The sequence below is a fragment of the Barbus barbus genome (genome assembly GCF_936440315.1).
Source record: "Barbus barbus genome assembly, chromosome: 18".
Lineage (NCBI taxonomy): Eukaryota > Metazoa > Chordata > Actinopteri > Cypriniformes > Cyprinidae > Barbus > Barbus barbus.
The window spans coordinates 4,165,296-4,184,042 of NC_136746.1; the positions used below are offsets into that span (position 1 = coordinate 4,165,296).

Sequence of the window (18,747 nt, forward strand, 5' to 3'; positions counted from 1 at the left end):
AGATGAGGCTGTTATAATTTTCACAGATACTCACAGAAACAGGTACTGTTTTTGTTAAAGGGATAGTTCACCCAAAAATGAAAATTTGATGTTTATCTGCTTACCCCCAGGGCATCCAAGATGTAGGTTTCTTAAGTAGAACACAAATGAAGATTTTTAACTCAAACTGTTGCAGTCTGTCAGTCATATAATGGCAGTCAATGGGACTCACAGCTTTGAGAGAAAAAAAAAAACATAGACAAAATCAAATTAAACCCTGCGGCTCGTGATGATACATTGAGGTCTAAAGACACGAAACGATCGGTCTGTGTAAGAAACTGAACAGTATTTATATAGTTTTTTTACCTCTGATCCACCGCACTGCCCAACTGTCCTGAGCGCGTTCAAACAGCCGGCATGTGACGCGTCATCGTTTTCTTGCTTTACGGTGGATCGCAGACTTATAAGTGCATTACCACAACCTATCTCTCAAATGGACCATTGACACTCCTAATTGAGATTGTAGATAGTGTGTCAATGGTCCATTTGAGAGATAGAAATTTGTGTTCTACTGAAGAAGCATTTGTGTTCTACTTATGAAACAAAATCACCTACATATTGGATACCCTTGGGGTAAGCAGATACATTTCATTCACTGACGCTCTTCAATCAGCGGTGCTAAATCCAGAAGCGCATATACTTACTTGCCGACAACCTGCCAAAATAAAAGCTCGCTGATTTAGCATTTGATACACTATATTGCCAAAAGTATGGGGTCACCCCTTCTAATGAACATGTTTGACTACTTTAGTAATTTCTATGAGTACAAATCTTAATGTTAAAGCATATAATGATATTCTACGGAATTGTGTGCTTATAATTTTATAGCAACAGTTTGGACAGGACCCTTTGCTATTCTAACATGACAGTGCCTCTGTGTATAAGACACGGTTCAAAAAGACATGATTGATTGAGTCAGTGTGGAAGAACTTGACTGGTCTGCAGAAAGCCAAGCCCTGATCCCAGCTGAACACCTCTGGTGTGACTTTAAATGCAGACCTTGAGCCAAAAACTCATCACCAAACACCAGTGTTGGGCTAGTTACTCAAAGAGTGTACTATATTACTCATTACTAGTTACTCCTTTCAAAAGTAATATTGTTACCTTACTTATTACTTTCTGGCAAAAGTCATTAGTTACACTACTAGTTACATTACTTTTTCTTCACGCCCCACAGAAGTTGTAACTGTGTATCTTCCACATAAAATTCTTCTAGAATGTTGCTAACAACTTATTTCTGCCTCATCATTTGAACAAAATCCACATTGGATCGCAGTCAGAAGTTATTACAAACAGTCAATAGAATGAATGAATGAGGCATTTATATAGCATTTTATTGTGTATTGCTGTACACCCAAAACGCTTTACAGTCATGAGAGGGGTCTATCCTCAACCACCACCAGTGTGCAGCATCCACTTGGATGATGCGACAGCATCCACTTGGATGATGCGACAGCAGCCACAGCACAACGGCGCCAGTGCGCTCACCACACACCAGCTACAGGTGGAGAGGAGAGAGAGTCATAGAGCCAATCAAGTGGATGGGGATTATTAGGAGGCCATGGTGGTCAGAGGCCATTGGAGGGAATTTGGCCAGGACACCGGGGTTACACCCCTACTCTTTTACGAGAAGTGCCATGGGATTTTTAATGACAACAGAGAGTCAGGACTTCGGTTTGAAGTCTCATCCGAAAGACGGTGCTTTTTGACAATATAGTGTCCCCATCACTATACTGGGGCTTTAGGATCCACACAGACCACAGGGTGAGCACCCCCTGCTGGCCTCACTAACACCTCTTCCAACAGCAACCTAGTTTTCCCAGGAGGCCTCCCATCCAGGTACTGGCCAGGCTCAACCCTGCTTAGCTTCAGTGGGCAACCAGTCTTGACCTGCAGGGTGATATGGCTGTGGTAGATAGTGTCAATAGTGACTGATAGTGACATTCAAGTGTTGCATTAATCTCATTAATTGTCATGTGTAGCTTGAAGCTAATTGTAATTACTCTGTTACCCATATATGATTATATTTAATTGTATTTTATCAAATCACATAAGTTTGTAAGAAACTTTTAATTTTCTAAAAAGATTTTTAATTATAGCAATATAATGTCCCACATGCTGATCAGAGGGATGTGCAGGAGATGTAATTCCAGAGTAAAGCCACAACTTGCACAACAGTATTCAGATCGTCTTTTTTCCTGACAAAATCAATATAATACAATATTTCTATCTGCTGAATGTAAGCTTTTCCATTTTCCAAGCTTGCATGCTGCAGTCGTGAAAATTATGAAAATCTAGAAATTATTTGATTGTTGGATTTTAAATCAGTGGGGTTGAGGCATTAAAAGTAACTAAGTAACTAAACTGTTTTATGGATGGTAACTGTGATATTACTGAAATCATCATTCAGCAACATTCTTGTCACGGCCTTCACATAAGAATCAGTCTATAGGCTTTAATATACCACGTAGGAAGTCAGGGAAAGGTTTTTTTGTTGTTGGTTTTAATATGAAAGATTTTTGCATATCGCCCCTTTAAATTGTAACATTCAGATGACAAAAATTTGAATGTAGCCTATGTAAAGATATAAAGCAAAACAAGAAATTAAGTGACTAATACTTACGGTTTCTACTAGCAGCAGTATTATTTAGTTAGCTAGTCTCGAGACTCCCTAGTCTAGATTGGTGATAAAGTAAAGCATTTTAGCAAAAAACAACATGGAAAAAATTAAAGAGGTTCGAATACTTGTGCAAAGCATTGTTAGAATGGTCTTGTTTGCTTGTATATTCTGGTTACAAGTAAATGAGATTGTTTTAAAATTCTTGGGTTACACGAATAGTCTATTTTGCCAGTGCATTTGGTGCAAAGTGCAGTAACTTGGCTTTTGGTGCCTATGCCATACAACCATACCAAATTTGCCGTATTTCTTGTGCTCATCAGATATATACCAAAAATCGCTCTTATCATCATTTAGGCCATAATAGATTAGCTTTATTAAAAGGTTTTCAATACATTTGAGGATAAGATGTTAAGATGCAAAAAATATCGAAGGCTGTTATGCTTGGGCCTTTTTTTTTCTTTTTTTCCCCCTGGTATATATTTTCTTATTCTGCTCTGCCTGATATTATTTGCCATATGAAATTACCCTATTTTTATTTTATTTTTTTTTCCTTTTTTTTTCAGGCAAAAGCTCACTGGCGAGTTGGTGTAGCCACTCTCAATACTCTGGCTGGCTACATTGATTGGGTTGCTCTGGTCCACATCACCAATGATAACTGCCATCTTTTAGAGATCTTCTGCCTGTTGCTGAGTGAACCTGAGCTTCAGTTGGAGGCAGCAGAGTGTCTGCTAATTGCCATTAGTAGGAAAGTAAGTGACAGTATTGTACATTATAAAACTCTTTTCAGCTAATTTTCCCATAATATTCCTTATTTTATTTATTTTTTTGTTTTTATTTATTCTGCAAGTCATTGCTGTCATTGGAGTCAAATTCACATATTTATTATTTATTTATTTAGTCATTTAGCAGACACTTTTATCCAAAGCGACTTGCAAATGAGGACAATGGAAGCAAACAAAATCAACAAAAGAGCAATGATACGCAAGTGCTATAACAAGTCTCAGTTAGCTTAATGTATTACACGTAGCGAGGTTTTTTTATTGTATAATAAATAAAAAGAAAACTGATATAATAGAAAAAGAATAGAACAAGTTAGAGGCCTTTTTTGCTTTTGTTAATTGTATAAAACATAAAAAGAAATGCATAAATACAAAAATACTCTTACATATATATATATATATATATATATATATATATATATATATATATATATATACACACACACACACTATATTGCCAAAAGTATTGGGACACCCCCTTCTAATGAACAGGTTTGACTACTTTAGTAATTTCTATGAGTACAAATCTTAATGTTTAAGCATATAATGATATTCTAGGGAATTGTGTGCTTCTAATTTTATAGCAACAGTTTGGACAGAACCCTTTTCTATTCTAACACAAAAAAACTCGTCACCAAACACCAATGACTTGTACATATGGGTACAGTAATTTTAGACGCTTACAAAACTGTTTCAACAGAGATTGAAATACAATTTTTAAATACATGAACTATGTTTTCATCTTTGTTGCCACAGTTTTGGAAGTGCCTTTTTCTGTTCTAAAGAAGGAGGTGTCACAATACTTTTGCCCATATAGTGTCTATACAAGTCATTGGTGTTTGGTGACGAGTTTTTGGCTCAAGGTCTGCATTTAAAGTCACACCAGAGGTGTTCAGCTGGGATTAGGACTTTGCTTTTTGCAGACCAGTCAAGTTCTTCCACACTGACTCAATCATTTCTTTTTGAACCTTGCCTTACACACAGAGGCACTGTCATGCTAGAATAGAAAAGGGTCCTGTCCAAACTGTTGCTATAAAAATAGAAGCACACAATTCCCTAGAATGTCATTATATACTTAAACATTAAGATTGGTACTCATGGAAATTACTGAAGTATCCAAACCTGTTCATTAGGAGGGGGTGACCCAATACTTATTTATTTATTTATTATTTATTTTGTCATTTAGCAGACGCTTTTATCCAAAGCGATTTACAAATGAGGACATAAGAAGCAATCAAAACCAACTTGTTATTGTCAAGGCTTTGAATTTTGGGGAAGTCGTGGCCTAATGGTTAGAGAGTTGGACTCGTGATCCAAAGGTTGCGGGTTCGAGTCTCCGGCCGGCAGGAATTGTAGGTGGGGGGAGTGAATGTCCAGCGCTCTCTCCACCCTCGATACCACGACTGAAGTGCCCTTGAGCAAGGCACCGAACCCCCAACTGCTCCCCGGGCGCTGCAGCATAAAATGGCTGCCCACTGCTCCGGGTTCACGGTGTGTGTGTGTTCACTGCTGTGTGTGTGCACATTGGATGGGTTAAATGCAGAGCACGAATTCCGAGTATGGGTCACCATACTTGGCTGAATGTCACTTTACTTCACTGAAGCATGGGTGGTGTTTAATGGACTGACTGATAAATGGGATATGCGTAAGTTTTCGCAGAGTGATTGTTCTATATCTAACCATATGATATCTGACTGAGTGGGGTGGGTCCATTTATAAATGTATTGAAGTTGGTTTGCTAGTGAGTAATGGTAAAAATGTGGGGCTTCCAAGCCTCCTAAAGATTTTGTTTTTTGTAAAGTGCTTAGTTTTATCCGTGGTGGTTTATTTTTCCAGTAGAATCGGGTGATGATGGAGTCTAAAGATTTGAACCAAGTGAGAGTAGGTTGGGTTGGGATCATTGAGAATAGGTAGTTTATTTTTGGGAGTGATGTCATTTTAATTATAGCTATTCTTCCCTGGATGGAAAGTGGTAAATTGAGCCAGCGTTGAAGGTCGCCTTCTAATGTTTTCAGTAAAGGAGTGAAGTTGAGTCCAGTCAGCTCTGACAGCCTGGAGGAAACCTTAACGCCTAAATAGGTGATGTGACCTGTGCATAGAGGGATGGGTGATATCTGGGCAGCCACATCCCATTTGGTTTGATGTAGTGGAAGAATTGAGGATTTATTCCAATTTATTGCATAATCTGAGATTGTAGAGTATAAATCAATGGTTTTAGTTATTTCTTGCATAGATGATTGAGGATTTTGCAAAAAGAGTAAAATGTTATCAGCATATAAACTAATCTTATGTTGTGCTTGGGGTGTGTGGATTCCTCTGATGAGTGGGTTCTGGCGGATGGCTGCTGCTAAGGGTTCAATGAAGATGGTAAATAAAGAAGGAGAGAGTGGGCATCCTTGCCTGGTCCCCCTGTGCAGTGTGAAACTTTGTGATGTTAGTCCATTGGTGGTGACTGTGGCAGAAGGTAATGTATAAAATCTTGATCCAATGAATAAATGACTCAAATTTATTTAATGTGGTGAATAAAAAGTTCCAGTTGACTCTGTCGAAAGCTTTTTCTGCATCTAAAGTAACTATAATGGTGTTTTACTGTTGTAGTGATGAATAATGGATTAAATCGTATAATCTGCGTATGTTGTTGGATGCCTGCCTACCTTTGATGAAGCCGGTGTGGTCTGGGTGAATTATACATGGGATAATTTTTTTCAATTCTATGTGCAAGAACTTTACTGATTATTTTAATGTCTACGTTGATGAGAGAAATAGGACGGTAGTTTGACAGGAGGGTTGGATCTTTATTAGATTTGGGGATGAGTGAAATAGTGGCTGTGTTCATGTGCACTGGTAATCTTGAGTTTTCTTTTATTTCTGTTATTGCTCTGATGAATAATGGAGATAAAATGGACCAAAAGTGTTTATAGAACTCAGCAGGGAAGCCATCGGGTCCTGGTGCTTTATTATTAGGCATTTGGCATAGGGCGATTATGAAGTTCTTTTTCTGTGATTGAATTGTCCAGTGTGCTGATTTGTTCTGTGTTAAGTTTTGGTAGTTGAATATTATTGAAAAATTAATTAATATCCTCTTGTCTTATGTTATTATCAGATGAATAAAGTTTAGCATAAAAGTTTCGGAATTCAAAAGTATTTCTAAAGAAATACAACAAAATATTTTCTTGCGACCTTACATGAAGCATTATGACAAAATGCATTATGGAGAAGAATTGGACCTGTTCTGCAGGTGCATTAGAGCTAACATTAGCGTCATGCTACATAAGACTTTAATTGTTGATGAGATTAATAGTGCACTTTTACTTAGAACTCACTTTAAACCACCATCGAGTGTTTGTAATAACTTACTTTTGCGATCACATGTGTATACACTTTGGGTACATTATAAAAGTAGCCCAAAACAACAACCCATGGCTCTGTAATTTTTCCCGTGACTGTATTTTCAAAATAGCCCAATTGTGCAGGAAAACCACGACCCTGGCAACACTGGTTCGCTGTACCCTTATCACATATGAGTATACATATCTCTCTCTCTCGCTCTCTCTTGGACACACTCATGCTGCATCCCAATGTGCCTACTTATACTACGCCCTTAAGGTATATACTCTTTTGGTGAAGAAAAAGTGCACACTTTTGAGTGTGTAGTAGAAGAGTAGGCAAGCTTTGGGACATACTATCACGTCACACAACTGCGTCTTTAACGGACCGCTTTGTCGCATCTGTTACACGCTCCCTGTCACTGTAAACTGGCCTGTCAATCATCTTGTCACAGTTAACATCCTCCACACTTCATTTAATTTACCTTCCTACCGTACTGGAGAGAAAAGAAGTAGCTCGTTGATCTGCCAGTTGCGGGTTTTTCATGCGGAGAACTATATCTTCTGCATAATGATGCCTTTAAAAGTTAACGACCAAATGGATGTTTATAAAAGTTCATATTGCTGTTGCAGATGAAATGTAACACGGATAACAATAAATTTTGATAATTAGTACCTCAAACCCCTTTTTGTAAACATCACCGTCGATCGTGCGCATCCGCCACGTTTGTAGTTTTTCTAACGCGTTTTATACGTGTTTGTAGTTCTGGACCGAATCCCTCACCAAAGCACAATGGATTGTGGGCAATTTTAGCCATTAGAGTGTGCACGGATCCACACTTCAAAAATCGACCTGAAATAGTAGACCATCCGGGGACTTTTGTCATACTCTTTTCAACATACTATGAATTGAGACACACTTATTGTAATCTCACATACTATTTAGGATGGATAGTATTAATATTGGGACGCAGGCTCGGGCTGTATCTGAAATCGCCATAGTTGAAACATCCATTCATTCATTTTAGAAGCGCTCGTCCACAGCGTAATACAACAAAGGTACAAAATTTATTGTAAATTGACTATTAAGGTTTATACATAATTTCTGTGACAGAGTTCAAGATAAATCCTTCAATCTTACTACTGGAGCTGTCCGTTTCAAATGATTATTAAACAGTAAGCAAACTATGCAAAAGCGGCAGTCCTTCTGGTGCACTCAGTGTCCAAATTCACTCACTCGTTTTCATTCACTCCTTTAAGTGAACTGTATGAGTGGACTAATGTAGGGAATAGTGAATGAGGGTATAGGGGGCGATTTCGGATACAGCCTCGCTCTCTCTCTCTCCGCGTTCGCTTCACTTTCATCTAGCCCGGCGTCCCAATGTGTATACTATCCACCCTATCTGCCCTAAATAGTACTGAAAATTACTAATATCACATAATTTAGGATGGATAGTGTGCACATTGCTGGGTACATTGGGACATGGGCGCATTACCTTCCGCGCTGCGATGACTGTAAGAAGTTGGGGTCAAACTTATCAAACGATTAATTTGCGTAAAAAAAAATTAACACGTTAAAATCTTTAGATTAATCGCATAACGTTGACAGCCCTAATGTGTGTGTGTGTGTATGTATGTGTACAAAACTAATTAAGAGCTTAATTAACATTGCTTTATTTTCTGAAATGTCAAATATGTATACGTAAAATTTGTAAATGCAGACATTTTAAGTGTTTTGTATTCATAAGATACAGTAAGAACATAAATAAGGAAACGAAGTAAAACAAACTGACAAATACAATAAAACAAAAATACAAATGAAATAAATAGTCATTTAAATTTTTTAATGGAGGTCTACTAACACTTCCCCAATGTTCAGGTAAGTAATATAGCCTACTAAAGAAATCTAATAAAATAACCAATTGAAAAATAACACTGCATAGTTTTCACTGTATAATTTGATAGATTAATGCTTATTAAAGTCGTTATTCAGATTAAGAGCTGTGAGTGATTTTTCTCTTTGCATTTTTTTTTTTGGCCCAATCATCAAAAGGTGACTGCATATATATTGACACACATCAGATTTTCTCTCAGCGATTCCAAGACATAAACCGTGTTTAAGTGAATACTCTACAAGCCGGCAATTTTGACATTTTTGTATGTATTTTTTTCGTTTGGACGAATGTTCGCTGCTATGAAGGGAAAGAAGTTATGCTAGAAGAAACGCGGCTAGTTTTTAATAGTTTTAACTCACATCTCTTCTTTTTTATGATCCTTGGAAACCAAAATCGAATAAAATTGGCTTTATAGCACAGCCACAGGCCTAAAGTATAAGCAGATGTTTGAATGTTTAGGTCTTTCCTCTGTCATCAAGGCTTTTACATTGTGAGCGCCTCTGCGTGAGCGCGATCTCTCTCTTTTGAATTGAAAAAATGCATCAGACAAATGATGCATGGTGTTTTGACAATTGTGTGTTGGGAGTGTGCGAGAACAACCACACTATTTTTTTAATCCCCTTTAAACGAAATCAGTGCTCCAGTTGTGCTTGCGAATCAGTCTCTTGTCAATCTGCCACTTCAGCCGTTTCATCATCAGACTCCGGCTCGAATTGGTAAGGTATAATTGATACCATTTTTTCTATGTTTTGACAAGTCACCAGGGCTGTCATTCCATTACAGCAATGGGCGTTTTGTTTCTGACACGCTCTGTACGCGGTAGACCAATCACAAAGGACTGCACCATCTGACCAATCACAGCAGTGAGGGCTCACCGAGAGGAGGGGCTTAGAGAGACTGATTTTTTGAACTGCTGGTCATATTGAATTATATGAATATATTATATGGATTGTAAACAATTATAATTAATATAAGTAGCCGCAAAAGTCGGGCAATTTTGTCTCTAAAATTCTTTGACTCTAAGTTGCTTTAATTTGGAGCGAGAGATACAAGGGAGTGGCTTCATCGCATCAGATATATGTCACTTTGCTCACAGCTGATTTGGTCCAGAGCAGGGTATCCGTGTAGTGTACGTTACCATGGTGATGAAACCGGCTCCCACCTTCTTGAGCCTTCTTGAGAAAGGATTTGCTCAAACTAAATGCGATCTTAACTGGGTAAAAACTGAAACCGGCTTTGTGCAACAGGCCTCAGGGGTGTCAAATTCACACTGTCCTGTAGAATTTAGCTCCAACCCTAATTAAACACACCTGAACCAGTTAATCAAAGTCTACGGGATTAAGCATTTTGCGCTCAGAAGATGACAATGGTCTTAAAGTGCCCTAAGACGACCATTAGTTTTACATTAGAAAGGGCTACCTACAGGTAGTTAATGAATATTTTTAAATCATTCACCAAATTATCACATCTCTATCATCTTTTGTAAGTTAAAGAGCACATTGCGGGTTACATTTTTTTTTTAAAAAATTTAATGAATATATATAAAACCTTGTATGAAAAGTTAATGCAGGATTTAAAATAACATGAGGGCACAAATTTAGTAGAAAAAGTGTCAGTTTCATTGACAGTTTTAAAAAAACTGAAAACAAAAAAACTTTTTTTTTTTTTTTTTTTTAATCGTGTAATTTTTCGTCATAAGAGGGAATCGTTTGCCACGCTCTGCAGCGGTCGTGAGTCAGTGTGTTTTCGGTAGTTTTTGTATTTCAATTAATCATTGTCATGGTAAATTATTGTTTGTGGAGATTTTAAAGTCCTAGTAACCTACATTATTTTTCTATACATTGACCCACTGGGTGCGCTAACCTGCAATATGCTCTTTTACAACAATACTAGGGATGTTGATTGTAGTAACTTTAGAACTATTACTTTAATTTGAGCTTTTAGGGAATCTATTCTTAAGATTCAATATTTATATGATTAATTGATATAAATCAAAATGTCCAACTTATACCTTATTAATGGTACCTCATTAACGACTTGTCCAGCAAGCATTAAACCAGTATATCTTAACAATTCAGATTTCCGTGGCCACAGAACTACTGAATTGATTAGGTAATGTTGATATTAGGTAAAATTAGCGATCTTTGGCAAATAGTTAAGACTTGAAAATCACATAGCAAGACAAGAGATTTCTTAATAGAATCAAAGTTTATTTCACTACTCTACCACAATACTAAGCTAAATAACACAAAACAGAATACGTAAACACACACACACATTGCAGGCAATGAATTGTTTTGATCTGAAGAGAGTTTTAGGTTCTAATGCTCCTTTTCAAGAATGCTCTAACTTCAACCTGAGGGAGTCACAAGCAAGGAACTTCAATATCTTTACTCTTAAAGATGAATACAACCAGTTCCAGCAGAATTAAGGAGATTTGTTTGATATTACTTGCTTTCAGCTGAGTTTCCGTTCCTTCCTGGTTAAGGGAACCCCGGGTGCGGATTGGCTGCTGATGTGTCGTCGTCACGGGGAACCCCTCTTGCAATTGGTTGGTTTCTCTGTGGAGTGGTGACGCTCTTAGGAAGTTTGTTTCAGTTCTTCGGCTTCAGGTGTTAAAGTTTCTTTAGAAGTTTGACTAAGTCTTGATCATTGTTCAATACTCTGCCAGATGTTAATGGCAAGAAGCGCTTCACAGCGCGATCAGAGCAGGAGTCGAAGTTTCAAACAGCGCGCGAGCAAGCAGAGAGAGAGAGAGACATGCACAGCTGGGCGTCTGTCTTTAACGGGCTGATTTGGGATCCACCCACGGGCGACTGACCCAATCGGATTCTTTCCATGCATACATTATCTGTTCAGTTATTTTATCACATGAAGAAACTATTGACAGTAGATTTCTATATGTGTTGTAATCATACATTATGATGAGAAAAGTCAACTTTCATCCACACCAGATTATTGCTGACGAAATCAGCTCTCGTTCAACATCAAACATTAGGTATTTGGCATACACAAAGTACATACCTTAATTTTATATACTTACATGGATTAATACATCGATTAAACGATCCTAAATACTAAATAAATCACACCAAGCATGTGAAACTAAACAATAGTGATCGTGAGACATTAGACATCGAAAGATTACAACAATACCATAGATTCCAACAACACAGCAAGCTTATAAATGATATGAAATACAACCTTAATATATATTGTAAATATATTGTTTTTGAGTATATTGCTTCAATGGCAGAAACTAGTCTAATTTGTCCCTTTTGAAATGCTTAAGCAAAGGTTTGAGTCTGTTTAGCCCTATTCGCACGGGATTAGTATTATCTGGGGACCATGTGTGATTTTTGAAATTACCCCCCCACATCTGAATTTCGTGTGGTGCATTTGCACGGGATAAGCGAAGCCTGTGATTTTACTCAAAATTAAATTTACTCAAAATTACTGACTTATCTCCGGATACCCGGATGTCAAGACTTTGAGATCCCGTTTTATGGTCCAGATGGATAAAAAAAGAAAAGAAAAGAATATAGTTTTGTGCCCCGTGTCATTTACATTTCACCAGGTTAAAGTAATATCTCAAGCTTTATGCTTGATTTATTTGTAACGCATTAAACCTTTTCAGCTTTCTCTTTCTGCAAATTGTATGGTGTAGCGATATGACAGCACCCAAAATACTATCAAACACTCCATTGCAGCTCCATTCTTTGCGAAAGATGGATAAAAAGGCGCACAGGAAACAAAAACCTTGAAAAATGATATACGACCCGCCAAATGCTGGCCAAATCACAGAGATGCCGATTCGCACGGGACTAATATTATCACAGGACCTCGGTGTTCGGCGAAATATGGTAGGTCATTTGCGGGGGAATTTTTACTTTACAAATTACAGACATGGCCGATTCGCACGGGATTAAGATCACAGACAACCTCCGCAATTATTACGAATGACTGGAGGTCACCAGGTAATACTAATCCCTTGCGAATAGGGCTTTAGTCTGTTAATAAGCAGAAAAGGCGCGTTCCTCTGCTAGGGAGGAACGCGAGGTCATGGGAATGTCACGTTTGTGAAGATCTGGAGATTTCCTTAGCTCGGACGTCGGTTATAAAACCGTCTCCTTGTTGATACCATCATTGAATTATTGCATTACATGATCAGGAGTTATCAGGGCTGGTCTGTGCTGGATCCTTTCCAGATGACAAGGTCTTTGCCCTGTTTCTGGTTGAATTATGTTTAAGTGGTAAGAAAGCCACAGTAAAGTCCTGTTCTGGAATATGTCCAGATGTTCCTTCAAATTTATCCTGGTTTTTAGAGGTCTCCTGAGATAAGGAGATTTAGGGCAGGAAATCGGCCAGCCAATCAAATGCTGGGAGTGGGAGCTTTGATTCCTGCTCAGGAATGTCCCAAATTACCTGTGTGTCCTGGTCTACCAAGCTCTACGTGATTATCAATTAATCGATTAATCGTTTAATGCATCTATTGCAGTGGCATATATTCACCGGTGTGACAGGATGTGTAAATGCCACTCAAAGCGCAGGCTTTCTCACCCGAATTAAAGGGGTTTTATTCTAAATAAAAAGCTACTAGCAGGACTGTAAAATGAATAGATATGATTATGATCATTTGATAAAATGAGGAGAGCGCGCCGTATTACAGATCATTTTACTTTCTTGGCTGTTTCAGATCCCGTCAAGGAGACCGCTGAATGTTCCTCTTTAAATGGTTTCATTGTACTCGTTGTTGTATTTTTTAAAACACAATCACAATGTTTGCAATTGACATTATTGGCATTTAAAATAAAATGATCCCAAACATAACTGTGGCTCGTGGGGCTACAGCACGCAGTCAGAGAACAGCTTCTACCATGGCAACCACGTGTGTGTCCAAGTTTAACGCTTCTCGTAGCTATGTGAAAAATATCTCCGTCTATACACATAAAGTGTATAATTGGAACACAGTTTGATGGCGCTGAGCTAAGAGAGAGATGCAGAGCATGTCCAGAGCAAGGAGACGCGAGAAACATGATTAAGAACCGCTGCTTTAGAACACTGATTTTGAAACTTGTGAATCCATTAGAATAGTTAGAAGACAGAATCGCGATTCATACATAAATATATTTTTCCGTGCACCCCTAGTTTTGATAGCATAGCAACTCTTCCTCTTCTCTAAAGCAGCACAGCATGGCTTTGCCCCCCTTTGTTGCATCATGTTCCCGGGGGCAGGGTTTATGCAAATTTCAGGGTTTGTGACGTCACAAACCCGGGAAGTAGCTTTTTGCAGTTCCTATGATCCGTTTTTGTAGGCATTAAACTGCCATAATTTTAAAAGACTATCTCAGTTTGCATTGAACTTTCAGCATCGTAACTTTGCAGATATTGTTTAAGCTGTCGGACAAGGGCTAGGATTCTAATCCACTTCATCAACGCTGATTTGTTCTATTGTTTTCATCTGTGAGCATGCGCTTGATAGTAGGGGTGTGCTCAAAATATCGATTCTTAGATACATACCGATATAATAAAAAAAGATACAGTGTCGATATTCTAGCCCTTAGTATCGATACTCCGCCCAGCCATTAGGGGGTGCAGCGGCGCCCGTGAGTTTAAAAAAACTCATGGAAAATGTTAAAGCAAGATGGAGCATTTGTGATTTCATAGTGAAATATGTTATGGCAGTACATGGTGTCACAAAAAAGAATTATAAGAAGATTTAATAAGAAGTTAAGAATAATAAGAAGAAGATTTTGTGCTTGTGTGAGCTCAGACTGTACCCTTGGAAAGTTAAATGTTGACTTGTGGTAATTTCCAGATTAATACAATTTGTGTACAATTAATCAGAGCACTTAAAGTTGCAAATATTTAAGCAAAATGCACTTTGTTATAATGCACTTTTGTCTTCAATAAATTGAAGAAAAATGCAGAGTTCTGTTTGTTGAGTAAATGTGTTCAGCATTAACTAATTGGCTCTGGCCCATGTATTTTTATTGAATCGTATCGAATCGTGTCACATTGTATCAAATCGTATCGAGACAGCTCTGTATCGAGGTACATATCGAATCGTGACCTGTGTATCGAGGTATACCAAGGTATACAGCCCTACTTGATAGATGTATTTTCCCATTTTTCTTGCAGGCGCCCCTGCTGGTTACTGTAGATATAGTCACATCAGCACGACAGATACTTAAATAGATATTATTTCCTTCCAGATATATCTGGAAGGATGCACAATCTCCTACCATTAGTATGTGGTTTGAATCAATGCCTCATATGAAAAAAATATATATATTAGCATGACCGAATGGAAATCACACAGATACAGACAGTTGAGAAATTTGTCTGTTTTTTCTTTCATCCTTTCTTTCATTATTTCTCTCTCCTTTTTAAAATTATTTTATTGTGCCTGTTGTGTTAACCTCCTGAGTTTGTCATGTATAGGGAAACTCAATAAAACCCTAATTTTCAATTGTTGGCTGCATTATTATTAAGACTTTCTTTATAATTTTTACTTAATCAGCAAATAAAAAGCATTAATCCATCATCGTATTTGTTCTTGCAGTAAAATGTGACAGAATCGACTTTAACAGGATAAACTTAACTTATTGAAGGCTGATTTAAAGACAACCAATAAAGAGCAACACTGTTATGTGAAGTTTTGACTGAACCTGTTCTGTACTTCCACAGGGAAAGTTAGAGGAGAGGAAACCATTTATGGTACTCTTTGATGAAGTTGCCATGAACTACATCCTGTCTGCTGCACAGTGAGTAAACGTCTTACTCTAAAGCAGGGTTCCTAAATCTGGAGGGGCACTGTGTTCTAGGTTTTAGCTCAATCGCAGATCAAACTCACTTTAATTTTTTTAGTAACTGAAGTCCTTGGCTGCGTCCAAAACCTGAAAAAAGCTTACTTTGCATGTGACAATGAGGAAGGCAACAAAGCATGTCCAAATCCAATGATTGTGTCACATCCTGTGATGTACCTTAATCTGATCGATTTTTGAAGGCAGCATAGATGTATCTTTCACTGCCTGTAATGTCCCACTTTCCTGTGCATTTCATTCTGTGACAGTTGAGAATGAATGAATGAATAAATGAGTAAAGGTGGCATCTAAAATTTGTGATAGGTATTCAGTTGTGTGTAAATATGTTTTTCATTAACTTTTTTCCTGTTTTGATGTCTTTCTAGCAAGAAATGAGTATTGTAATAATTAAATATTAACTTGGTTATCATCAAACCACTCTATTTTGTTGTAAACCTTAAACTATTAGAAGACTTTCTGCCTGACAAGTCATTGCCTGATTGACAAATAATTGCCTGAAGGCAACAATTTAGAGCGGCTTTCGGGCGAAGCCGTGATTAACTTTTTTTCAGGTGTGTTTGATTAGGATTGGCATTAATCTCTGTGTCCATCCAGAGCCGAATTTGAAGAACCCTGCTCTAAATGACTGTATACTATTTGTATGACTGCACACTGTTCTTTTGAATTTTATTTTAATATAGGTCAGCAGGTGGTGCAGCTCTCTGTAACCAGTGAGTTTACATTTTCTCTTGAAACTGCCAAGCTTAGTTTAGAATAACTGAATTTACTTCTGTTCGTTATAACTACAACTGTCCATCTTACAATTCAGATCATCAGGCGGCATTGTGGAAAGAAGATACACTTTTTTGAAGAGGCTGTGTCAGGTTCTCTGTGCCCTGGGTAGCCAAATCTGCTCTCTAGTGGTGAGGTTAAAGCATACACATCACTGCGTTGTTACAATCTTTTTTTTCTCTCATGAAAAATACTAAATATTTTTTATATTTCTCTTTAGGGTTCCGATATTGAAGTACAAGTTCCTGTTAATCTGGATAAATACATGGAAGCTCTTTTTGCCTTCACTACTCATCCTAGCCAGGTTGAGTGGCATTATAGCTACTCAGTGAAACTCACTGGTCAACCAAGATTTTTTTGCTTAATTTGCTCTACTATGCATTCCATATTTATTCATTATTTATATATTATTTAAAACAGTTTCTGAGGTCGTCCACGCAAATGACCTGGGGAAACCTGTTCCGACATGAAATTTTATCAAAGGATCCTGTAGTTGGCCAGATGGCGATAAAATATTTAAAAGCGGCAAGGATCAATCTTGTTAAAGTAAGTGTTGTGTATACCAGACAGAGCAGCCTTGAATAATGCTTCTTATCATTCTTAACTGCTCTGTTTGCCGTTTACAGACTGGATTTCCCTCCAAGAATGATTGTCCTGGTTGTGAATTCTCTAGAGTGGATTTTGATAGTGATGAAGATTTCAATTGCTCCTTTAATTGTGAGTTATAATTAGTTAGTAACTAATTAGCTAAATTTGACCAGTCTGACCAATACAAACATCTTTTTGCCAACAAAAAGTTCTTGTTACAATTTTTTTTATATTTGTAATTTTGGCAATCAAATGCTCACATCAGGGCCCTATTATTTCCATGATGCGGAAAATGTGGATGGAATCGTAGAATCCAGTCAGAAAAATTAAATTTACTGTATAACGTGCAATGTCATAGAATTTGTCAAACTTTGAATGAATCAATCAAAAGTAGGGTATTACACTTAATTCAAATCGTGATATGGACTAGTATCTGTGAATATTAACCCACAAAATTACTATTTAAATATGAATCCTGCATGCTATGCGTGTCTCTATGAATGAATGGCGAAGACGGGCGGTTTTGTTTACTACACACATGGTTTCAGCATCTGTCGTCTCACTAAATGAGGACATAAATACATGAACAACATCTCCAGAACTGGTCTGAGAGTCACTTCACGACCATTTCACCGTTCATTTGAGTAAGGTTAGCGTCATATCATATACACACAGAAATGTAAAGGTATTCACGGCAACCTGTCAAAATAAAAGTTCGGTTTAACTTGAAGACATTATGCCAGAAATATATTACAGTGTACACACTACTACTATTATTATTACTACTACTACTGCTAGTACTACTATTACAACTAAAATGATTAAAACTTACTTTTTATGGAATAATGACACACAATTTCTTCCATTTTTAAATTGAAAAAAATGTAAGGTTTTTTTTTCAGTAATTAAAAGATTAATGAAATTAATGTTTTATGCTTTCATTTGATAGCCAGAAAAATTTAAATATTTGTGTTTATGCATTCAAATCATTAGACATGCTAAAACATAGAATTTGGTAACAATAAAACATGGTGGGAAAAAATAAAACGCGTAATTGTTTTGTTAAACGTTTAAGAATTTGAGGTGAAATTGTACAAGTTGCATGATTTTAATTAGACATTCTATTTGAAAAATAATATTTAATTTAACCATTAAAAAGGAGTAAAGAAAAGTTAAAATGGAATCCAGAAAAATTAAAACTGAAAAAACGGAATTTGGAAAAAAATAAAATGGATTTCATAGGGCCCTGCATATCATATAATCAACCCAGTTGATTTGATTAGTAACATGAAGTTACTAATTAAAATGCTTTAATTTCAATGGTTATTCAAACAGGAACAAATGACAGAAATGAGCAAAGAACAAATTATAAAAAAAAAAAAAAAAATGCGTTTACAATGGTTTGGTTAACCCCTGAACATTTTTTTTTTTCTTTTCATAAACAGCTTTCAGGGCTCAGCAGGGGGAAGCAGTTCGTCTGGCTTGTAAAATTGTCCCATTTGAGGCCTTCCAAATTGCAAGGGAATGGGTGCAGTATCAGATCTGTACACCTATAGATACTGGAAATACAACATGTGAGTACTGTTAGTAGACTTTCTCATGACAGGCAATCTTTCATCTGCCAAAAGTTTGTGCAGTTTTTGGAATTGTGTTACAAATATTTTTATTTTTATTTTTTTTCTCATTCTATATTTATCTCATTCTATGCGGTCTCGTTTATTTTTTTTTATTTATCTCATTCCATGGTATTATGATGAATACCCTTCAGTGCATTGGAAACATTGATATTTTAATGCAGAGAATTCATTGTTTGACCAAAAAATGGTTGTGTACAGACACACAGCAGATAATTCTTAAACCTCAAGACAATGCCAGATACTAAACTTTAACCCTCTGGTGTTC

General features: G+C 37.1%; 1 protein-coding gene across 1 annotated transcript in view; it reads left to right on the plus strand.

Moving 5' to 3' along the window:
- LOC306884234 (exportin-5-like) overlaps positions 1-18,747 on the plus strand; it is a 125,217-nt gene that overhangs the window by 12,947 nt on the left and 93,523 nt on the right. Inside the window, exons 7-14 of the mRNA XM_079439953.1 lie at positions 3,223-3,408; positions 15,350-15,426; positions 16,167-16,196; positions 16,295-16,388; positions 16,478-16,561; positions 16,678-16,803; positions 16,884-16,974; positions 18,291-18,419. Of these exons, the coding sequence (XP_079296079.1) occupies positions 3,223-3,408; positions 15,350-15,426; positions 16,167-16,196; positions 16,295-16,388; positions 16,478-16,561; positions 16,678-16,803; positions 16,884-16,974; positions 18,291-18,419 (817 nt within the window). The remainder of the gene's footprint in view (positions 1-3,222; positions 3,409-15,349; positions 15,427-16,166; positions 16,197-16,294; positions 16,389-16,477; positions 16,562-16,677; positions 16,804-16,883; positions 16,975-18,290; positions 18,420-18,747) is intronic.